Source organism: Dreissena polymorpha, chromosome 11 (assembly GCF_020536995.1).
Source record: "Dreissena polymorpha isolate Duluth1 chromosome 11, UMN_Dpol_1.0, whole genome shotgun sequence".
Lineage (NCBI taxonomy): Eukaryota > Metazoa > Mollusca > Bivalvia > Myida > Dreissenidae > Dreissena > Dreissena polymorpha.
The window spans coordinates 20,105,353-20,131,525 of record NC_068365.1 but is presented as its reverse complement, the minus strand read 5'-3'; the positions used below and the strand labels follow the sequence as shown (position 1 = coordinate 20,131,525).

The window sequence follows — 26,173 nt, the reverse complement described above, 5'->3', positions numbered from 1 at the left end:
TTTGTGTGGAATAAAATCTTTTTCCGTTTTATCCGTCTAAGTTGAGGGTAGTGGACATCCATATATGTATTTAAAGAAATACATAGTATCATCGGCGGCAATACATGTAAATAGGACAAAGTCGGTATTATATTCATTATCATATTCATGATCGCATTCATATTCATAATCACGACGATTTTTACCAATCTGCCAAGTCTCTATGAGCAATTTGTAAACAAGCAAATTCGTTGAATTGATATCCGCCGCTAATATGCTTCTAGACACTCATACCAAGTTTCAATGAAATCCGCCAAAGCACTTCCAAGATATGGCTCCGGACACACAAAAAAGCATTTTTTCAAGATACAAAGGGCCATAACTCTGTTATTAACAGATGTTGTACAATGCCATTTGGCGTGCATCATCCTATTATCCATATATATACTCATACCAAGTTTCAATGAAATCCACCAAAGCACTTCCAAGATATGGCTCCGGACGGACGAACGGTAAGACGGACGGACGGACAACGCCAAAACAATATCCCTCCGCCTATGGCGGGGGAAATCAACAGGGCCTGAAAGACCCAAAGTCGCTCACCTGAGATAACAATATATGATTGGGACAAATCTTCTGACCAAGTTTCATAAAGATCGGAAAATAAATGAGGCCTCTAGAGTGTTAACAAGGTTTTACTAAAGCCATATAAGGAAAAATGCCCCGCCCCCTGGCAGCCATTTTTTTCAACCAACCGGCATAATTTTTGAACTCTTCCAGGATATTATCGGGATGAATCTTCTGACCAAGTTTCATGAAGTCGGAAAATAAATGTGGCCTCTAGAGTGTAAACAAGATTTTACTATAGCCATATAAGGAAAAATGCCCCGCCCCTTGGTAGCCATGTTTTTTAAGCAAAGGTAACTATTTTCAAACTCTTCCAAGATATCATTGGGACAAATCTTCTGACCAAATTTCATGAAGATCGGAAAATAAATGTGGCCTCTAGACTGTTAACCAGGTTTTACTAAAGCCGTAAAAGGAAAAATGCCCCGCCTCCTGGCGGCCATGTTTTTTCAACCAACCGGCATCATTTTCGAACTCATCCAAGAAATTATTGGGATGAATCTTCTGACCAAGTTTTATGAAGATTGGACAATAAATGTGGCCTCTAAAGTGTGAACAATATTTTACTATAGTTATATATAGCCATATAAGAAAAATGCTCCGCCCCTTGGCAGCCATGTTTTTCCAGCAAACATAACCATTTTCAAACTCATCCAAGATATCAATAAGAAAAATCTTCTGACCATATTTCATGAAGATTGGACAATAAATGAGGCCTCTAGAGAGTTAACAAGGCAAATGTTGACGACGCACGACGGACAAAAGGCGATCACAAAAGCTCAACATGAGCACGTTGTGCCCAGGTGAGCTAAAAATCAAAACATTTAACATAAATATTGTGCCGCCTCTATTGTTGACTTTGCCCGATGTGTTATTTTTACAAGGCTTTCAAGAGGCCAGCAATATCCCCCTCCTGATAATGTTGGCTTTCAAATGAAGACACTGACCTTGAAGAATCGTAACTTCATCTGGCCTTCTCCATGGCGTCTCAATCACATCAACCAATAAAAATTGTTCAAAAGGCGTAATTGATAGGGAGGGAATAGGGATGGACATTTCGACATAATGACACTGGGCCAGCCTGACTTGCGCAAGCTCACCAGTACCCAGAAGCACAATGAAAGTCAACTGAAAATTGGGCAAGTATATATTTTTAATTTATAAAGCCAGGCAAGAAGCACATTTTATTCGATGACTTATCATTCGGGCAAGTGTTCTGAAATGATATGTTATTAGCCCAATCACATGATCTGAACAATCTTAGAAATAGAGCCGAGGAAACCTGAATGAAAAAAAATGGAGGCTCAAATATATTACCCTCACCTGTGACCTTGACATAAAGATATTGAAACAATGCCTTCTCAATTAATTTTCAATTAGCTAACCGTATGACCCAATTTACGTTAACATCCTTGAACGGGCATATGAGATATACAACGGACAACAAAACGGTTGCTCTAATAATTGAACTTTAAGTTTGACATTGATTATGCCCTTCCCTGAAATTGTTTATATGGCCTAAACATTAAGCTACCTTCACACACATAGTGAAAATGGTAATGAGAAATGGAGCGACAAGAACATGTTACATACGGCGAAGAGCATGCCATCCTTACTAATGCTTCGTGAAGTGCTTGCCATTTCCAACTGTTTACAGATTATGTGGTATGAGAAAGGAAACATGATTTGTGTCTGACAAAATTAGTTAGTTTGCACTGGTAAGACATTAAGCATTTAAAGATCTTCGGTTCACTTTCACATTATTCTGGCAAACCATTATTTTGCCGTAATATCTTGTATCGATAATTTAAATTGTCTAATCTCACAGCAGAACAGTCTTCTGACTACAACGATTGCTATGAATCGTGATTTCAAAGCGATTGTTGACTGAGATTGAGGGAAATACAACAAAACGACGTTTAATTAGCAAGCAGTTTAAATCGATTAAAGCTGAAAAAATAAGATAAAACAATACCCAAACAGAATACAATGATGAGATAAATGTAATATATAGTGACTATGACTTCAAATACATTTGTAACAAAAATATATATCAAAATATGTTAATCTTAACAATCAATCTTTATTGTGAAAACATAAATGTGAGATGGTTTGGTTGAACAGTAAAAACTTGCGTTGATGTTGTGATATACATGTACAGCTTAACCATAGCAGCTATTAAATCTTGTCTTTACGTAACGTAAGAACGGTGTAAAACTCAGCGCTAGGCAATGTTCTTACTACATATAAAGCTTGTTGTTTCGTTATTTTATTCTATTATTATTTTTGTACAATTCACGCTTGTTTAAGATGTTGCCCCTTTTGGTATTTTTTTAATGGCATACCACTTACAGATAATGTACACACATACCAGAGTGTCTTTAGCAACTCATTACTACAGCATTACACTGTAGAGGTTCAGTAAAATTGTATGTACCTTTCAATGACTACTCGACCTAAAAATTGACAAGAGCCCCAAACACAGTCCAAATATTCCCGTAAAATGCCAGCATATACATTGTTCACCATACATTGTTGCGCCTGCTGAGAATATACCCTGTAAATTATAGAAATGTGCGGACACGTAATGAAGTCGAATGGAAGACACATGTTGGCATCAAAATATAAATGCATAGATGAATACTAATGTATACATGTATGACGTTGAATAGACACCAAAGTAAATATACTGCAGTCATGCTAAATATGTTGAATATAGTTTGCAACATAAAATAACATTGTATAGATGAAACATGCATTAGCATCAAAGCAGCATACAGAAATGTAACTCAATGGTATATACTATACATTTGTATATACACAACATGGTCCACAAGTAGATCTGTGCAGCCTTTAAGCCCTAAGGTTGAATTGACTATCTTAACATCAATTTTACCTTAAAATGGAGAACTTTCTTAAAAGTGTTACTGCCCATTAAAATACTGTATGATTCCAACTTGCCAAATATGCCCTTAAGTGGTATTTGAAACATATAAACTTGTTCAATTTCATTTAACTTATTTGCAAACTCATGTGACAAGATTAAAACAATTTTAAGATGTTTGAAGAGCTCTTTGCATGATAATTCACGAAAATTGGCTATAACAACAATTATCTTTGTTTAGACTAACACAGTTTTGCTTTGCCTCATAGTGAAAGAGTTTGAATAGTTGGTTTGGTAACATTTTTGGTAACAATTTCTTAAATAGTTTAGTCCTAATGAAAACTGTAAACAAACACCTGTCTTGCTATTATCCTAAACAAATACAATGATATATTTTTTGATGGCCATGTGATAACAGCCCAAAATGTTCAAAAATATATATACAGTTCTGTTAAAATATAGACAATAACATACCAATTGAAAATTGTCTCCAGGTGTTTTCAAGCACACAGCTATTCACCGGGCTTCATAAATAAAATTAACTTAAGAAAACTACACTAGCAAATGTCATGACCTAAGTGATTGTCAAATATAAAATCCAAACCAAAACACATACAAAGAAGAGTGTGAAAAGAAACTATTTTAACAATATTATAGTGAACACAGTCTGTGTACAAAACAAACACTCTCCAACTGATCGTTAAGATCATTTTGCCAGCAATACATACACAATCATGCTTCAATTATTTCATATGATATACATGTATATTATTATCATATATATTAAATATTACAAAAGAACATTCTACATTGTAAATGAAAGATAATTTTGGGTAAAATTTACTTATAAGTAACCTTATACAAACTTATAGAATACGTTTATAACATTTATACTATATGGTATTTAAGAAGAATATATTCAATACAATATAAACATGGTTGCACTCAAAACAAGAGCTGTCTTCTGACATTGTGCTCAACTTTTCTATCAAGGTTTGTTACAATATACCAGCATATCGGTAAATCTTGGTACATTCAAACAATATGTTGTACCAAAATACCGTTTTGCAGTATTACAAAATTACTTACAAGATAATTTAGTACAAAAAGAAACAAGAGCTGTCTCCATCGGAAGACGTACGCCCCCAAAAAACGCTTTTTCGAAACCTAAACGCAGATTTTGAAACCTAAACGCGGATCCTAAGTTCAAGATCAAGGTCTAATGGGTCAAAATGTGTGTGTGTATGGAAAGGCCTTGTCCATACAAATGTATACACATGCATATCAAATATGAAGGTACATCTGAAGCAACATAGAAGTTATGAGCATTTTTCGAAACCTACATGCAAACGTGTGATCGACAGGAGGACAGACAGACAGTGCGATCACTATATGCCCACCTTCAGGGACATAAAAACATCCAGGGCTTTCTGAGTTTGATGTCCCGATTTATTGATGGACTTGATGTTGCAAGATGCCCAGTTGGACATCCATAATCAAACAATTGGGACAAAAAGTCAAACAAAAAAACTTGACCTGTCAATATGGTCTTCAATTTAAGCTAATAGTAAAGAAGCAAATAGCCTGCTTCCAATTATTTCTGACATTATTAATAAATGGGGTGTAGCTAGGGATAATAATACATAATTACTTGATAATACATGTATTGCTCATTGAGAGATGTATACATTGTATAACAACAGATACAGTTGTTTAGGGCTGAGTTTTTTTACACACATGATTTGAGGTAGAATAAACTGGTACAAAGATGTCAAAAACAACATGGTCGATATCGATTGTGATGGTCAGTTTGTTCATTGTTCCCTGTTTTCTTATCTTTAGAAAAACAACAAGTGTTTCTATTTAATGTATTATTGCTTTAATGAGAGCACTTTTTAAGACACATGTTTACTTGAACATCTTATTGTTTTACACATACATCTTTTATCAGAATGAGGAAGAAGAGAATCTGACTCTGATATTACAAAATCAAACAATATGTCTGATGAATTAAAAGAAAATGTAAACCGTTTTGGGCATATATGTTATATAATTTTATATACAGGTTTTTCCGTTGTGTTGCAGCCCTAATTGCAGAAACGTTATGTCCCCAAGTCATGGACTCATATCATATGTACGCTTTCTTGTTTTTGAGCTCTAACCATTTTTCACCAGTATCTCAGTCACACCAAGGTGGTCAGTTTAACTACTCACACTTTGCCTGGGTAATCTTCCTATTACATGTACAAACTGAACTAAAGTGCACATACGTGTGACAGTAATTGACAACTGCCCAACTTAAATCATAGGTAGGGGGAAAATAGCCATAGAAATTGGGCCAGTAATCAAATCCTTGATATCTTTTATTGTAGTCAAGCTCTCTGTCAACTAAAATTTCATATGCAGTAGTTACGGAACATAGGTATGTACATGTACATGTAATGATGTAATTGTTGTTAACTAGCATACGCTTTATTGTGATGCTCACACCAACAAACAGGTGAGTAGACTAGTTCAGACTATTTGGTAAAGTTGAGCTACATAGAGACATATATTACAATCATGGAATGTAAGACATATTAAAATAACACAAGATCACCGCATAACGGGTGCCACGCTGGGCTGCAAAAGCTAGTCAGAATTTTTTTTTTTAGAGGTCACAGTGACCTTGACCTTTGACCTAGTGACCCAAAACGGGTGTGGCATGTAGTACTCCTCAAGGTGCATCTACATATGAAGTTTCAAAGTTGTAGGTGAAAGCACTTTGATTTTAGAGCCAATGTAAAGGTTTTAGCAGGACGCCAGCGGACGGGGGACAACGAGCACGAGCAGGCTATGACAATACCTCGGGTTTTCTCCGAAAACAGCCTCGCTAATAATAATAATTGAAGCATTCCATAACAAAACCTGTATTAATGACCAAACGCTTTAGAATAACATAATTCATCTTCTTGTTGTCAGCATATTTTATTACTGAGACATTAACATGTAAGCGCTCCTTCCACAAAATATGACAGGCCAAATTTAGCGAAAGTCATGACCAATGTAATTTATACAAGAACCTGTAGTGTCATGAAAGCTCATTCATTTTTTTGTTCACAACGTGAACCACATATAAAATTCTTCCCATCTGCACACTAGTCATGGTATATCAAAACCTCTTCTAATTCATATTTAACCAAATTAACTTATTTGCAAACATCTTCAAATTTTGCACGTTATTCTTGAATCAAATTTTGTTGTACATCGTTAATGGTCAGAAACTATACCTACACTACAATATAACATGTACATGTACTTAAAAGCATATCATGACAAATTAGTATTTTAAAATATCTTGGTAAAACTATATTAATTTTGTTGCTTACAGAATATCAACCAAGTGTTAAAACGTAGGGAAGATCTATAATAAAATTAAAAACAAAATAACATAACAAATCTACATTGTTGAATGGATCATTTTCAAGTAAAAATCACATAAGATAAATAAAAGTGTTTTTACGCTTTTATGTTTCAGATTTTTGTTAAACTATTACTCATATAATTAATAGGGATTTGGTTAAAAATGGGGATTCAAAATCCGTTTGAGAAAAATAATATAAAATCATTAAAATTGGAGTTGAATTGCTGAAATAAGGTAAAAAAAAAAACAAATTTGAAAATACCCAAAAAATGTTTGGATGGTAACATTAAACAAGAGCTGTCAGAGGACAGCGCGCTCGACTATTCGAGTGCTTGACATTATAACGTAAGCCATCATGGGGAAATTGTTCATATTCAATAATTTATTAGACGATCTTTCAAAAATAAAAAAAGGAAAATTTTTTTTTTTGGGGGGGGGGGGGGGGAGGGGGGGGGATGAGAGGGGGGTATAATGTGGGGTGTGGTAATTTGTTAGATGATGTTTAAAAAAAAATTAGGGGGGGGGGGTAGGGGGGGGTGGGGGGTGAGAGGGAGGTATAATGTGGGGTTGGGTAATTTATTAGATGATGTTTGAAAAAATAAAAAAAATTGGGGTGGGGTGGGGGGGGAAGGGATTCTGGGTAGGGGCGTGGGGTATTGTTTGGGTGGAATCCATTGTGGTAATCAGGTAAGTGTTGTTTTGTCAAAGTAATAATAAAATGTGATCATAAATAAAGAAGTTATGGCAATTTAAGCAAAATGTTCAATTATCTAAGTGTAAAAGGGGTCATAATTATGTAAAAATGCTTGATACAGTGGTCTGCTCTTGTTTATTGTTGGGGTCATGTTGGTTAACAAGTATGCAACAATATAAAAGCAATATGTCAAAGGATATAGGAAATATTTGGGGTAGTACGCAAACTTTAACATAGATTTATCAATAATATGCATATTCTAAGTATAAATGGGGCAATAATCATGACACAATGCTTGATAGAGTTGTCTGCTCTTGTTTATAGGTCGGGGTGATGTTGGTAAACAAGTATGCAAAATATGAAAGCAAAATTATGTAAAGGGACAATGAAAATAAATGGGGTAGTACAAAAACTTTTAACATTTGCTGCATATTCTAAGTGGAAAAGGGGCCATAATTATGACAAAATGCTTGATAGAGTTGTCTGTTCTTGTTTATATGTTGGGGTCATGTTGGTAAACAAGTATGCAAAATATGAAAGCAATATGTCAAGGGACAAAGAAAATATTTGGGGTAGTACGAAAACTTTAACATTTGCTCGCTAACGCTAACGCAGACGCTGGGGTGAGTAGGATAGCTCTACTATATATATTTCATATATAATAGTCGAGCTAAAAATTAATCTTACAGGCTTTATACAAGTCTGAAGTTTGATACGATCAAAAAATGTTACACCATGCACAAAAAGTGATCAATGTAGCATTCGTTTCTTATAACCACTGCAATTGCAAATTTTTGTGAATGTTTTCAAAACAAACATACATAAATATACACAACTTACACAGCACAAGAAAAGGCCACTATTTAATGAGCCTCCTCATGCAAAAATAGGTATTATGCCATATGGTGCTAACCAACCTCCAGACCAGACTGCACTGTACAGTCTGGTTAGGAGCCACACTATGATGATTCCAATGTAATGGATAGGAGATCTAGGTACCACGATGTCAAATAAAAGCTGTACTACGATAACAAGTTTTCAATCACTGACAAGGGGTGAAATTTAATGATATAATGGTGTCTAGCAGGAGAAGAACAAAACAAAAGCCTATGCAAAACTATGAACAGATGTGATATGCCCATATATTACCTTATTAATTGTTTGTGACAATGTTTACATACCAATTCCCTATTTTAATGCATAAGCTGGACAATTTTACGTTATTGAGACATCATATATATGTACAATTACACATATTACAGCTTACACGTAACTTCTAAATAAATGTATTTTAAACATGCAAACAATGACCCAAAAAGCTACATGCTTTATTTCGGATAACTGTGTGACTTCATTTAATAAAATACTCCATCAGAGTAAAAACAAATCACCAAAATCACCATCTCAACAAATCATTAACAGATAATGCAACACAATAACCCGTGATAAAAAAAAGAAACTATGAACACTAATCTTGGATCCAAACATAACTTACGATGAACATGAAAATGGATGTGAAAAATCAAAAAGGCCGTGAAACATGAACTATGAGATTTTTTACACATCTGCCTCCATTTTCAACATCTCTCGCGAGTCAATGCTATCACAGAAGATTTCAGTATCATCGTCAAAGTCTTCGTCACTGCGCCGTGTTATCAACGGCCTCATTCCTATATCACCGGTACTATCATTGCCATTATCACACTCTATATCACAGTCTAATGGCACTGATTCTGCAGCGCTAGATTTGCCATTGTAATCACCGTTATTATCACAACTCCCTGAGCCCATACTCACAGTAATATGGTCCTCTCTGACTTCAGGAGTTTTACCCAAAATGCCTCCATCAGCATGAGTCTCCTCTTGCCAAGCTTTCTGTGAATTCAGTGCACCAGACTGTGCCTTTTCAAATGCTGAAGTATAGAAATGTGTCTGGTCTATGCCAGTTGTGGTTTCTGGTTGGTTAATACTGGTTTCGGTACGATGTGTGCTTTTTCTGGAGGATCGGGATTTTGCATGGGCCTCTGGAGTAGATCTACGTGGTTGGACCTTAAGTGAATAACAAAGACTGTCAGCAATATAAGGAATTAAATAAAAATCCTGCTACATGTACATGATCCTTACATCCTTAGTAATTTCATACCATACAAAAGCGAAAGACTATACATTCATTAACCTTTTACCACTTAGATACGTATTTTGATGCATTTGCAGTCTCTTAGTAAGTTAAATTAAATTAAAAACCTTGCTTACTACTAGATTCAAGTTTTAAAAACTTCATTTGCAACCCTTAGATACATGTACATGTGAGCATCAAGCAGCATAAAACCTGAACAGACTACGACTTATTCGGGGGCTTATTATCAGTAATATATCAAAATGATTATGTTTCATTATTTGCATGCTATTAGCAAATAAAACTGCTTACCATATGCCACAGTGTTCAACATGATAAAAAGTGATGAAAATCCAAAGAAGAGATTTTCTTATATTAAAAAAAAGCCATAAAATAAGGGAAAATAAGCAAACCCATCATTTCAGAGACATCCAAAAAAGGAATCACAAACATTAACTGTCAAATCTAATGAAAATAATTCTGGGTGAAGAATCAAAGGTTAATATAGACTAGTGACCCTGAAAGGCTCCATTTTGACAGAAAAAAAACACACAATTTTAGATACAAAGAATATGAAGATCATTTGATGCTGCAGAAGCAGTTCAATTTCTTAGCATTTATTCAAAATATGACATTTGTAGATGAATATAAGTTTTTTACCTTATCATCAGAAAATTTTCTGTAACAACTAATAATTATTCATAAAAAGTATTTCAGCTTGATGCATTTGTTTCCTGAAATAAATGGTGAACTACATGTGTTTAAACTTAAAGGAGCATTGATTTTTGGGGCAAACATTTCAATAAGGGCAAGTCAAAGAAATTTGCCCTCTGGGAAGTGGAAGTCAAATCCTTTAGTAAGCGCAGTTTTACTGTGAAATGACAACATTATTTTGAAGTTGTGACATTATAACTACTTCAAAATTCTCGCATATACATGTAAATCACACATTTCCTCGATCTTAGATAAACAATTATAAAGCGGCTTACCTTGGGTTTCTTGCCCCTTGTGTACAGGAAGTACTTGCTAACTCACAAAATGTGTATAAATGAGCTATGCTGTGTGAAACAGGGCTATACAGTATACACAGACTAACAGGGATGTGTATAAATGAGCTATGCTGTGTGAAACAGGGCTATACAGTATACACAGACTAACAGGGATGTGTATAAATGAGCTATGCTGTGTGAAACAGGGCTATACAGTATACACAGTCTAACAGGGATGTGTATAAATGAGCTATGCTGTGTGAAACAGGGCTATACAGTATACACAGTCTAACAGGGATATACAGTATACACAGACTAACAGGGCTATACAGTAAACAAAGACTAACAGGGCTATACAGTATACACAGACTAACAGGGCTATACAGTATACACAGACTAACAGGGATGACCTCTTCCAGGGCTATACAGTATACACAGACTAACAGGGATGACCTCTTCCACCTACATTTAGATGGGATTTTTCTTTAGACGAGACTTCCTTTAAACCAAAATTTTCATCCAGCAGACCTTGTCTTTACTGATAAGCCCATGCTTTCAGCACATGCTACTATAAGAGGACACTTTATGCACATGGATAAAGAGCATGGCTCATATATAGAGAATAACATATTTCCTCTATGTATGATGAACAGATTATAAAACACTACCTTGAGTTTCTTGCCCCTGGCATACTGGCAGTACTCCCCGATGCATACAGCCAGCATGATGCCCAGATAGAAGGCAAACGTCACAGAGATTGTGATGGCAGCGATCACTCCAGGACTCAAGGCAAGAGTGGTCTTCCCTGAAATAGAGGAACTTGGAGTAAAGTGTGTATATTTTGCAAAGTTGATGAGGTCCCTCTCTATTTAATATGTGTTTTTTGAGAACAAAGGCTGTGCAACCAAGCACTACTGTCCAATTTACTCTAGCTACTTACAGTACACAATGTACATGTGTAGCAGCCATTCCTATACATATACATGAATCACAGTTGGTGAGGGGTCTTTCTTGTCTGTGCTCTTCCTTGTTAACAGATTTTATTATTTTTCAAAAATATCATCTAATTCATTGACAGGAAGAACTGTTGTACATGTTGTAATAATTTGGAATAGTTTAAAATAATTATAGTAAAAATGAAACGAAAAAAACAACAAAATCTGCCCTAGGGATCGAACCAGAGACCTCTAAAAGCAAAATATACAGTCCATGTACATTGCAACTCACTACCGCTACACCATGCATGTATTAATATGTCTATCATACATTGAAGTACTGTAAAATCCCCATGTCTGTAATGCACATTTTTGCTAAATGTTCAATGAAAAGCAGTACAAACACTTTACAAATTTTACAATTTTGATTTATGATTTTCAATAAAAGAACATATATCAGGGGTGTCAATTGGCCAAAATCTAAAATCCTGAAAATGAGCCTATCATTTGGGGGCCAGACCAAAAAAAGGGTTAATTATTCTTGTAATTTTGTAAACTATTGTTTTTTACTTTGTAAACAAAATGTCAAGGTAAAATAATTTGTGTTTAAGATGACATTTTGTGACAATAATCTTTAAATTTCAGAAAAAAATCCTCTGATTTATATCAATATCAAAATTTGTCCTTAAGGGCCTAAATCCTGATTTCAGGAATAATCCTGAACTTTGACGCCTCTGATATAAACATGTATATTGTTAACATTTTTCTTAATCACGACATATATTTTGCTTGTTTGAAACTTTGAATGAAAAAGCATTTCTATGTGTGCCAAGTGTGAAACCACCTAAGGTCATATTTTATACTTCCACTCAACTGCACAAATGTGTGACTTGTATAATTTTTATCTTGTGTTCACATAAATATATTAAAACCCATTTGAATGTAATGGCATGTTTATAAGCCAATCTGAGGTCCTATTTTATTCTTCAACTAAAATGCACAAATGTGTAATTGCCTCATCGTTATTTCTTGTTTACAAAAAATATATCTAAACTTAACAAGAGCACTGCATAACGGGTGCCACGCTCGGCTGCGGGTTCAGTTTTTATGAAAAGCTTCATGTCAGATTATTTTTTTTTAGAGGTCACAGTGACCTTGACCCAGTGACCCAAAAATGGGTGTGGCATGTAGAACTCATCAAGGTGCAGCTACATATGAAGTTTCAAAGTTGTAGGTTGAAGCACTTTGATTTTAGAGCCAATGTTCAAAACCTTGACAAAATGTTAAAGTTTTAGCACGACGACGGAAACGACACGACGAGCTGCCTATGACAATACCTCGGGTTTTCTCCGAAAACAGCCTAGCCAAAAATGAATAGTCAAATAATACATTGAAGGCTAGGTACCAGTAATATTATACAGAAATATTCATCAAAAATTACCAAAATGGCAAGTGGTGTTCTACCAATTCTTACATATACCTGTACATTGTAGTTGTGTACTCATAAACACATAAACACACATATTCTTAAATAATAATGGTTTTATCAAACAGTTTCAACCAATAATAATAAACAAATAATAAACAAATAGAATTCTCAGGCAGTCATGACCAACTGACATATTATTATGACCAGTAAGTCAGAGCTTTCAAAATGACTGCAATTCAATGAGTCATAACTCTTGAGATAAAACCTTCAAGAATCAAAATGACAAATTGATCATATGTGCAATTTTGGACAAGATTCAAGGCAGCCATATTGTTTGAATCAAATTCAGAATACACCATAATTTTTTAAGCCTCAAGCATAGTATTTATCTGAGTAATACATGACCCAGCTGTTACATACCTTGCCTGATGATTTCAGAGAAGGCATATTACATCGATGCAATGAGTTTCTTACAGGTAAATATCTACCAAACAGCCCTGATATGTTTTTCTGGATCTATGAATTTCAAATATTTGCATATAAAAACAAAGTAAAGATAAAACTTACATAAATCAGATAATCCTTAGCATAACCAGATATTTGAGCATCAAAACCCTGTATTTCTACTCTTTAACAGTTCTACATTACATTAAAAAAATGTGTGAAAGACAAACCATCAATTGAGAATTATTGAACTAGGTTAGCAAACAAAGGTACTTTTGCCATTGTGAACATGACCGATTTACACCTACAAAAACAGCCAAATAAGTCCTGCTGTCAAAATAAAATTTGACTTGAAATACTTGTGGCCCATTTTTTTTTCTTACATAAACCTATTGTTTCAAAACTTAAACACTCTCATCTTTTCAATTCGTAAAAACTGCTGTGGGGATGGAGTAGAATAATCAAATTTTATTTTTGACAAATTCAGACAGGTGCCGTGGAAATTTGACAAGCCAATTGATTCCAGGTACACGGGTTTATATATCAAAGATTTTTGACAAACATATGTCGACTCAGACCTACCTGCCCCATCGTTCAATATAATGGTAGAGTTGACCACAACCAAGGGATCAACAGACATTGGTGGGTGAGGGGTGGAAGCCTCTTACACATAAGGAGCGGAGCTTGGACGTCTACCTGCATTAAACACCTTAAAAAATAAAATAATAATCATAAGTATAATCAAATCTGGAAAAATTTGGCATAGTCCCTACAAATAACAGAAGTGTAATTTTGGAAACACCCCTACCCATGATGGGCTATCTCACAGGTTTCATAAATAAATCCAGCACGGTTTGAAACAAGAGGGCCTGAAAGGCCGAACGTCTCTCAACTGACATACAAAGGAACTGACTTATTCTGTGCAGCCCAAGACATCATTAGAACAAATGTTCTTATCAAGTTTCATGGAGAGTGAGCTATAAATGTGACTTTCAGAGTGTGAACAAGGTTTTACTATAGCAATTGAATATAAGGAAAAATGCTCTGCCCTGTGGCGGTGATATTTTTCAATCAATCGAAACCATTTTTGAACTCTGCCAAGATATCCCTGAAAACACCAACTTGACGTATTTCGAGACCATTTTAACTTGCAGCCGATTTGACTTCTCAATCATTGACTGGTTTAAACATTTAACTTTACATTCGTACATAAAAAACATGTACCGGTATGTTACTGCGAAATATAAACCAGTCTGAATTTTCTTACGCTTCCGGCAATATTTGCCATGAGTCACAATAGTAAGTTTTACAGAAAGAAATTAAAGCCTAGTGAAGTCAAAAGCAAATCATTATGCGATTTTGGCTTGGTAAAACGTTCGGTGTCTGTTTTGTCCACCCATTCCCCTCAATACACTGCAACAAAAATAATCACTTAGTGATCTAATAAGGCTATGCAGCCTGGGGGTGTCTGGACTCTCATCAGCCCAGAAAGAGGCCATTCTTGATATATTTAAAGCAGATAAAAACAGAGAACCCAGCTGTCTGTAACAATCTGTGTTCTGATACATGCATCATGTTGTTGTTTGTGCAAGTCTGTGAATAAAAGTTTATGTTGCTTTCCTGTGTCATTAAAAGCTGACAAAAGTTAAAAGATTTCGTGACTCATTTTTTCCCAATTTTGGTGATTTTATGGTGCGAAAAATTCCCAATGGCATGGGTACCGGACCCGTTCCCAATTCTGTGAAAAAAAATCACTGTCAACAGACCAGAACCATTTTCGAACTCATCAGAAATATCATTAAACCAAAGGTTCTGACCATGATTCATGAAGATTGGTCGATAAATGTGACTTTAAGAGTGTAAACAAGTTTTTGCTATAGCCATATAAGGAAAGATGCCCCGCCCCCTGGTTGCCATTTTTTTCAACCAACCAGATCAGTTTTCAAACTTGTCCAAAATATAATTGGGACCAAACCTGACCAAACTTCATGAAGATCAGACAAGAAATGTGGCATCTAGAGTGTTTTAAAACAAGGTTTAAATATAGCCATATAAAGCCAAATAAGGAAAAATGCCGCGCCTTCTGGCAGCCATATTTTTCAAGAAAACAGTTATCAATCATTCTTCTTCTTCCATGTAATGGCCACCTTCAACTGACTGAAGATTATTGCCATGGTGCACATAAGAGTTAAAAGAAAAAGTGAGAGTAAAAGTGTAAGGTATATACAGTGTGAGATAAAAGACAAAGGGGAAGTTAGATAAAGTGTTTGGCTAGTTGAAATCTGAAGGTATCAACTGAGCCAGCTGACAGGATGTCCGGTGGAAGGTTGTTCCATTCCCTGATGGTTCTGGAGAAGAATGATTGTTTGCGATAGAAGATTCTGCAGTATGGGATGTGGAAGTAAAATATATTATTTGTTGGTTCCAACTTGTTTAGATTTGGTTGGGGTTGATATTCGGTTGGTATGTGTACTAGGTGTTAACAATTTTATAAAACAGTATTAGTTGTGCTTCTTTTCATTGATCTTGGAGGGATTTCCACTGAAGGTCTTTTAGCATATCTGTAACGCTTGAGCGATTATGGTTTCTGTTTTTGACGTATCTAGCTCCTGGGCGTAGGATCATTTCCAGTCTCTCCGTGTCTCCCTTTCATTGGGAAAAATCTTCTGACCAAATTTAATGAAGATCGAACAATAAATATTGCCTCTACAGTGTAAACAAGGCAAATGTTGATGATGTACGACTGACAAAAGACTGTAATTGTGTTTATGAAGGGGTGTATATGTACTCCCAGAGCTGCAATAGCAAAAAATATAAATGGCTCTGGGAGTACGTTTATATGGACTAGGGTGTTAATATAAATTATCTTAATTGGTTGTCAGTTCTTTTGCTTCAGAGATATGACTACCTTGATTTTACGCTTTGTAAAGAGTTTGTCACAGTATACAAGGAACATTTTTTTTCTATTCACCAGATAGCTACTATTAAGCATCCAAACTTCAGGCTGATTTTAGATGTCATGGTATTAAATAAACTTATTAAATAATTTGCTACAAAAATTTAAATGTTTAGATTTTGATTGAACCATTATAAACATGATCTTCATTTCTCCAATGACAACAACTTTTTACGTTTGGCGAAAGTAAGAGGCGAAAACCCTGAAAATGATTCATTGATGAACATGATTTATCATTCGACGATTAATCGTTTGCTTTTTGAAAAGCAAAAACACTGAAAAGGTTCTTTTATAATTTGAATAAGCTTTAACCAGAGAGTTTTAGCTTAAGAACTATTCAAATCAATAATAAAAAGACACAAAACTACGTTCTGTTACTTTACTTAACCGAAGCAAAAATAATTACCTACACTTTTTTTCCAAAAATAATTCCAATGTTTACATTTGTTTGGAACGACGACGATTTTAATCTTTTGAAGGGAGGTAACTGATGTTAAATTAATATTGCAACATAAATATCGCACACAAAAAAGGTAAAGGTTACACTCCACTACAATTTTGCGTCTTCTATTTATCTTGGACAGTGTTTCCTCTCGGACATAGGTCGCCATCCAGCTTCCTTCTGGCGTCTACCCAGCTGCCCCCATTTTTCCATCAGCTAAGCATCTGCATCCAGGTTTCGGGCGCCATGAGCGAATACGAGAAATTTTAGTCCAAGAATCAACAGTTGTTATTGTTACCAAGTCACATTTCCTTGGACACGTTTTCTTGACACTATCTTTAGAAAGATTAAAATGGCAAGTAAAAGGAACATCACATGAGCAAAGAAATTCCATTTTATGTATGCTTGATTCAATAGTTGAATGTAACAACTGCATCACACGGAGCATAATAAACTTATTTAAAAAATAAACGTTCGGAGCATTTTGAACATCACTATCGTTGCAGCACTACACTGACGATATCGCAATGCCCAACTACATTTCAGGTGGAAAAGATTGTGTACGATGCAATGGTTTGATACACAGCCTTGGCTGAAATCTGATTATTCTGAAGACCGTGCTTTCTGCATCCCTATCATTCTTGAACCTAGCGTCGTTATTTAATTCAAATCTTTTTCTGCATATGTCCAGCAAATAATTAAAAAGCTATGTATCGTCAATGACCCCGCTACTTGACAAAATTGTAGTTGCGTTAACATGGACAATAAACACTATTGCCGGGAAGGGAAAACACTCCCTCTACCAGCCAATCCGCGGCCCATAAGTTTGCGAGCTTCATTCGCGCTGCAATTAATGACGTACGTGCTTCATTGTTGCCGCTCGAAAGTAGCTTTCTCTGATTGCAAAAAAATGATAGCCGTACGAAAGCAGAGGATATTTAATATTTCGTGTTTATGGGTATGTGTGTGTCTGGGGGGGGGGGGGGCGCGCTAACCTTTTTAAACCGCAGCGTACGCAGCTGCAGAAGCGAGTAAAAATTAGTTCGTCTCGTTTACAGTTTTTATAATTTTAGACATACACATTACTGTAAAAAAAATCGTTGAATGGGTTAGATACGGGTTCTATTTCCAAAATGATATTCGTCTTTTTCAAAGACTAGCGAGTGAAAATCATGTGTATCACGTTTGTTTGGTTTGTATATGGCAATTAACTTACAAAGAAGGTTAGATCGGATATTTTCAATTGAGATATCATAATATATGCGTTTTTGATAAATATTTCTAGTGTTTCACTATTTTAATAAGTACATATATATGTCACGTCGTTACAGTTTATTGGCGCACGCCGAATGCACTCCTCCGTGACATACTCATTGATATCCCTGAGAAAGTACCGATATGTCTTATTATCATAGCGAGGTCTCCGTACGCATTTGCACAGACGAGTCAGCACGTAACGTATACAACACATATATGCGGATACAGCAGCCCCGTCGTGGTAACCGTGAAGGCGTATGTCTCTTGGAAAATCTGAACCGTATATGTCATACGGAGACCTAGCCAAATGTAAACGAGCCATTCCGATCACTCAATTTGGCAAAGTTTCAGACTATTGTGTCGGAACTCATACATCCAAACAAAGGGTTAGTTATACTTTGAAAAACATATTTTGAAAACAAGTAATTTGATATTTACAATGTACCAATGCGTGCATACTGGTATTAGCATTGGTGTTTACCTTATGGTTTACAGGATTAAATAACAAATTTACCTCGTAGTTATATTGTGTGTTACATCAATTATTGAACATTCAATGTACAATACAGTTTATTGTTGTTGAAGATTTCATATGCGCTCGTGTACACATTTTTTTTTTGTGAAACCGACATTAACTATAAAGCTATTTCTGTAAAATCATGTGAGTTATGTTTAATTGATTAAGTACATCACTTGGAACATGCTCGTTGTCTTGAGATGCCACTGGATGTTAACTTTTTGGATAGGTAAGAAAACATGTGTTCAAAAATAAGACTCCGGATAGGCTAACCAGAGGCGACACTTTCGACTTTTTATTGTATTTTCATATTAAAAAATATCTTCTTAGCGGAAATCAAGTTTTCGGACTGCACTGTCTAATCTGGGACGACACTTAGGCACTTGTATGAATTTTTTTTCCGGTAGCGATCGAGGCTCACCTATGATGTTTCATGCTAGGCGGTGAAAAGGTGGAGGATACCAGTAGGTGATAACTTATTCATTCCACTCTAGCTCGAATTGCATTATGAGGGTTTTTAATTTACTCTTTATTGGTATCATTTTGGGACTTTTTATAAAAGCTTTTTGTTAAACAAAACGTAAACAAGCAGCATAAACGTCAGTTTATTTTTTATAAATATTTTCATAAGTATCGCCTCCACTCGTGACAATGTAACTTTTATCACCTCTCATGAAATAAGATTACGATCTTTCATTTAATCTAAAAATATTAGATAGATAGATAGATAGATTTATTTCGGCATAGGAAGCATATACACAGTTCACAACCTAACATAGAATAAAATAAAAAGCAATTATTAAAAACTATATCATGTACAATAAACTATGACATGCTCACCAAACCAAGGATAACACAAAAAAGAGCAAGCCCTTATTTCCATTGTGGTCCTTATTATTGGTGGCATGACAAAAAGAGACAGACCTTAAACATAACTATGTTGACCTTAAACATAACTATGTTCCTAGTAAAATAATTTTATTCATTAATGTTAAACATTTTCACATAAAAAACTCGATACAGCGTTTAATTAATTTTACCGGCATCATTTATAATCTACCCTGTATAATCATAGTACTAGTTTTACATGTCGGCACTGACATAATTTATTCCTAAGGTTTATGTTATCAGTTCATCTATGTGCTTGGTCTATGAATGTATTAACTATAAACGGTACTGTGATATATATTGTTGACTGATTCAATAAGTAGACCTCTGATTTGTATATTAAATGAAATGTAGGTCAGTTGTCGAGGTCAGAAGAACAATTGCCACGCTTTTTGTTTAACGCGTTCACGAATCAAACGTAAAAAAGTGTTATTATATTTCTACACTGCGTCGCCGTGCTATGTTTTATTCGGAAAAACGGTAAACACTAAATTGAAAACAAACTTTCAACATGATGAAAATTAATAGTAGAATCTGTGAAAAAAAAATCGTCAAAAAGACACAAAATACTCGTGTGTTTCACACGAAGAATAGTACAACGGAGCAAGGGGAGTAATAGAGTTATTACTGCGGTGTTATGCCGGACCACCACATGGGTTGTCTTTCTTGAGTTTCAATACGATTGTTCATGTTTACATCCTATTTAAGAACCGCAGCAAGACTTCTCTCGAACATATAACACGACATGTATCAACACACTGATTGAATTTAACATAACAAGTATCATGCGAGTTTAGCAATTTCGTAAAAAATAAAAAGACGTTTAAAATGAAATTATTGACGAGTTTTTTACAAGATAAGGAACGAATCGAAACCTTTGTCACAACCTTTATATCACAATGACTGAGCGTTATAATAAACTTGAATATCAGATTTGCTTGATCACATGCTTTTAAAAGACAAATATCTTGATATTTACACGAGACTGTTTAGTTTAATTGATTAAAACTCTGTTTTTTTATTGCGACGCCTTTCGCTAAAATAATGGCACGTTACTGGCCTGTCAAAGAAAACAAAGCCAATTAAAACTCACACATGTTATCTTAAACACGGTTAAATAAGACAATTCGCAAAAGCTGTATTACAAGTGGAAAACAGTTTAAAATGTGAAAACATGATTTTTGCAAACTTCTAAATTCATATGGTATTATTACAGTATTCGTGAAATGATGACACCAGGGCCTATTTGCCAGACAGCCGTTAAATGTTTGATCGATATATTTATGCAAATTAAATGGATTCGTTATGTGTCCATGTAAGTTAACCACGGATGCTTAAGTTAATTTCGAGCTATATTGAATACGAAAATTGTCGACTTTGTTATTTTTTTACGCCTGTAGTCAACACAGGGTACGCCCCATTGGTCTTTACAGGTTTAAGCAAATGAGCCCGGAAGGAAAAAAACACTGAGCTAGACAGTATGAATACGATTAGAGAAAAAGCAAACAGGGATGGGCGCCAAACCAAAACACCGTTCTTACAAATGTGTTTTTTTAGTTTCCGAATTAAGTCATTGGTCCCATTTGCATTACCCGAAGAAATACACAGATCTGTTAAATACGTATCGGAAATTTCTGTCCCGCGCAATGCACTGCAACCTATTGTCAAAAGCTTTCATGTATTGCAATGTTACGTGCATGCGGTATCGAGTGTTTATGTTGGTTATTTGGTTCCTTTTCTTTGATAATCGACAGCTAAACAATGTGTGCTCAAATGAAATATTAATTGTGATACTGAATACTGGGTGTTGTTATTTTACGGATACGACATATACTACTACGTTATCTGGATAATGTACTTTTTCTTGGAATTATGTTGCGATGAAACAATCCCCCCCCCTGTATACTTGTTTTCTTCAGTGACTTGTGTAAGCTCCATTTTAATTGGTGTTTTTTTATTGGATCAAAGTGCGTGAGTTACATATTCTGTTTTGGGGCCAAGCCATTCATTGACTAAAACATGAAGAACTGACTTAGGCTAAATGAAAAATACTTCAGTGTTGGATTATATTCATGCTAGCAAGTTGCTTATCTGTCTCATCAACTAATTTTTTTTAATGACCGATTTTAATAGAGATTTTACGCGGCAATTTAGGTTCAATAAGACTATTATTCTTTTAACAATATTATTCTTTTTTATTCGTAAGTTTTGTGTAATGTTCGCAAAAGCTTATCTGTTCTTTTTTCATTCTTCTGAATCACTCTTTAAGCTTATACAAAATCTCTTCGAGGACATGTTACATGTAGGAATACAGTAACATTTGTGTACACGCGTATCTATATTGCACGCTTGGTCTTTATCTAGCTTAATTCGCTAACTGGATGCAACGTTACGACTCACATCATTTCATCGATCTTGAAGTAAGTAGCAATTAAGTGAAATATTTTGTTATAATTTACTCTCATACCTATTCATTCACCGCTGAACACATAACAAATTAAACTTCAGAAACATTTCACGTGATATATAAGGTGTTTGAGACTCACGTGAAGACGTGATAAAAATGTGATTCGATGATGTCTCGGTGTATTCTGCATGTGCATATAGCCTATCGCGCTAATGTTAGGAACACATCGATTTCTACATCCAGAAAGTTCATTGAAACTTCATAGCGTCTATAGTGAGAAGCGTTCTTGTAATAATACCTAATAGAATCAGCTGCATTGAAATTTGACGAAGTTTTCATTGAAAACAAAGTATTGTTATAGGAGAAATTGATTTAAAATCAACATTGCTGGAATATTAGTTTATTGGGATGTAAATTACAATAATAGTGGACATATGTGCCGTTTGATAAACTGTAAGAGAGATGCGGATATCGGAATCACACATGGACCGCATATGGATATTCATACTCATAGGTAATGCCTTCAAATACTGATAGTCATCTGTGTTACAATCGAGTTCATTCATTCTGTTACACTACATTCAAAGAACACCATACTTGATCAGTTATTTTTCATATATCCGCGTTTTATGTCAAACAAATGTGTCTATAAAACGTATACGTGCCCGCAATTGTTTCGCATATAGGTAACCCACTAATGAATACATGAATACAAACAAAAATAATTTAATATTGTTGATTTTTTCCGTATCTTTTGCAATTTGCGGCCAGAGAACCTACTGACCAGTCGGCGCAAATGCGAGCTACGCTGTCCGCTATCAAGTCACGCAATATTTCGTGGTCTTATAGACTGATCCCGGAAAAACACGGGTTTAGAAAACCCCACTAATCACCCCGGTACAAACGACGCTGGTCCATTATATCAACCAATGATAGCTTCCTTTAAATAATAACGGTTGATACGGTGTGTGATTTTGAAAGGATTATAAATGGGTCATGTTTATTTGTAACAGCAGATTAGTGGGTTTTTCCAAAAAGTTGCTTTTTCCGGGAAACATATAATGGCGGACAGGGTAGCTCTTGATCAGACTGGGCGATTTCGGTTCAATAATGAAAATAAGAAATAACTGTCACACAGAGAGCTGAAAAACAACAATAGATATAACACCTCACAATACTGCTATATTTAATGTAAGACAAGACAGTTCTTACGTATAATTTATGAAATGAAGCGCTATTAAAATGACGTGTATAGCGTCTATATTGTTCCCTTTAAAAGCGCTTCTTTGTCTGTTATTTCTTAGTATAGTTATATAGTAGTACACAATATATTGCTTTTGGTCGTTCTTTTAACGTACAAATAAGCTTATTTCTTTCAAAATAAGAGTCACGATTTTGATTTGAACATAACAAAATGTAAGATACCCTATATGATATTGGCAATATTGCATGATTAATTCATGACATATAGCATACATACTCAATGCGACTTGCGTTTAACACTTTAAGTATTATATATGTATGTCTGATAACAATGCAACTTAAAATAAATTACCAAACGGATCAGGGAATAAGATAAGATAATCTTTTATTATAGTGACATGTGTTTACGTACAAGGTATTGACAGACATAGATACAAAGCATTAAAAGAACACCCGGCCTAATAGGCCTATAAGTCACCATAACAACAGTGTAACATTAACGTGATCATTATTATACAAATGGAAATAACATATTTGAGCAACATACTGAGTTCAATGAATAAATTATAAATAATAAATTAAGGCTTATCCAATAAGGAATATGAACAATTGAATGAACCTATATAAAGTTTATTTCAGGTGGTTGTTCAATGGAAACTTTATTAAAAGCTTGATTGATCACATTGTCACTTCGATCATTTGAATGGATGTAATTTCAATATGCAATCACTGGCATATCGGAAAATTACTAAATCGAACCTTTGATACGCACGTTTATTGCATTTTGAGTCCCGCCTTATACAATGAGTTATGTTATACTAGTATGTAAATTAAGTGACATGTTATAACAACATCGTAGACTGTTCAATATCTAATTCCAAATTTAAACCTACGGCCAAACGCTACATCTTATACACGTTTAATTATATACCATCATTCCATGCATTAACCCATTTATGCCTAGTGGGCTCTCCCATCCTTCTAAATTGGATCAATTTATTTCCAAAATTAGGGATGTCTAGTATATTTATTTCTATATTTAGAATATTTCTTACAGAAATTCCTTTAAGCAAACAGCGCAGACCCTGATGAGACGCCGCATTATGCGGCGTCTCATCTGGGTCTACACTGTTTGCCAAGGCCTTTTTCTAGACGCTAGGTATAAATGGGTTAAATTAATGTCTAGTTATTAAGTGTCCCGACTTATGGAATTATAGAGGCTAAATATTAAACTACAAAAACTCGTGTAAACGTTTAAGCCCAAGTTTGACTGTAGATTGACGATATTATTGAGTTGCTTTATATTGAGCGCTTACATGATATTATTTGTACACTGCTGTGACATATCTTATAACAGAGGATGTTCAATAATGTTTATTGTAATACAACTTAGAAATCTCCACTAAAACTGATGCAGTCATTTCTGTAAAATGAAACTTGAATTCATATATGTACGGAATACCGTTAGTGCCATCGTGGTTACAAATTGAAATCCAGAGTGCGAGAATGCGAGAACGCGATAGTACGATGGCGACAATGCGACAATACGATGACGAAAGTGCGACAATACGATGGCGACAATGCGATAGTACGATGGCGAGATTGCAAGAACGCGATAGTACGATGACGACAATGCGACAGTGCGACAATACGATGGCGACAGTGCGATAGTACGATGGCGACAATGCGATAGTCATATCGTACTGTCGCCACCGTATCATCGCATTGTCGCCATCGTACTATCGCATTGTCGCCATCGTATTATCGCACTGTCGTCATCGTAATGTCGCATTGTCGCCATCGTATTATCGCGTTCTCGCATTGTCGCCATCGTACTATCGCACTGTCGCCATCGTATTGTCGCACTGTCGTCATCGCACTGTCGCGCTGTCGTCATCATATTATCGCGTTATCGCATTGTCGCATTGTCGTCATCGTACTATCGCACTGTCGCCATCGTATTGTCGCACTGTCGTCATCGCACTGTCGCATTGTCGTCATCGTTCTATCGCGTTCACGCATTTTCGTCATCGTACTATCGCATTGTCGCCATCGTAATGTCGCACTGTCGTCATCGTATTGTCGCATTGTCGCCATCGTACTATCGCGTTCTCGCATTCTCGCCCTCTGGAGTTTATTATGTAACACGATGGTCCTAACGGTATTCCTTATATATGAGCTGAGCCGTGAAAATGAGTCGTGTGCCATAAGCGGCAAGCGTAGCTCCAGACCAGCACAATAGAAGTATGGTCATGAGCTACCCTGTCCGTTTTTAAGTCACGAAAGGTTTCGTGGTTTCATAAGCGGTCAGCGTTACTCCTAAACAGATTTGCGTATGCGCAGACGGGTCTATATGTTTTCTTGGCACACATGACATAAGACCCATTTTCGCGTGACAACGTATATATTTGTATGTGTTTGTTTGCTTCTTGATGTATGCAGTGCTTGACATTTCATATTTATGAAGACAATATTCTTTAGACGTTGTCGAGGAAATGAAACTCGGATGTATGAAAAATGAAAATGGATGTGTGCACTTTCACATATTCATATCAACAGATTGTTTTCAAAGACTCAAATAAGTATTATCCTCGTCAAAATTGATTTTTCAATGTATTATTTTAACTTTTATTATATGTAACACTAGTGGGGTTTTAAACATTATAATGATATTTTACCATGAGTAATAATGTATATTACAGCAAATAACGTACTTTATTTTAACCAGACATTTAAATTGCCACTTAATAAAGCACGTGTCCTGTGTGTTCGTCATTTTGACTGTACGCTATTCGAACAACCACTTAGATTAACATTGTGCTTTAATTAAGGCGTCAAATACATTTGTAATTTGGTATCCATTAAGTTATAAACGTTTAACCTTCGAATGCATTGGTCATCGTGAAGCTAAAAAATCTGGGGTTGAATTATTGTATGTATCTTAGTGCATAAACTGTATGCTTGTATTCCTTGATAAAGGGTTTTCACATACTCGACATGTCC

The 26,173-nt window shown here is 35.3% G+C and overlaps 1 protein-coding gene across 3 annotated transcripts in view; it reads right to left on the bottom strand.

Annotated features, from left to right (window-relative positions):
- Positions 1-7,488: 7,488 nt before the first annotated feature.
- Positions 7,489-26,173, bottom strand: part of LOC127850240 (uncharacterized) — a 155,941-nt gene continuing 137,256 nt past the window's right edge. The window contains exons 1-4 of one of the 3 annotated variants that reach the window (XM_052383118.1): positions 16,863-16,932; positions 14,083-14,209; positions 11,361-11,497; positions 7,489-9,636 (exon numbers count right to left, since the gene is read on the bottom strand). In XM_052383118.1, coding sequence (XP_052239078.1) covers positions 9,145-9,636; positions 11,361-11,497; positions 14,083-14,140 — 687 coding nt within the window. In that variant the 5' untranslated portion in view covers positions 14,141-14,209; positions 16,863-16,932 and the 3' untranslated portion in view covers positions 7,489-9,144. Of the gene's footprint in view, positions 9,637-11,360; positions 11,498-14,082; positions 14,210-16,862; positions 16,933-26,173 lie in introns of those variants that run through there. The other 2 variants (XM_052383120.1, XM_052383119.1) reach the window with 2 other exon arrangements.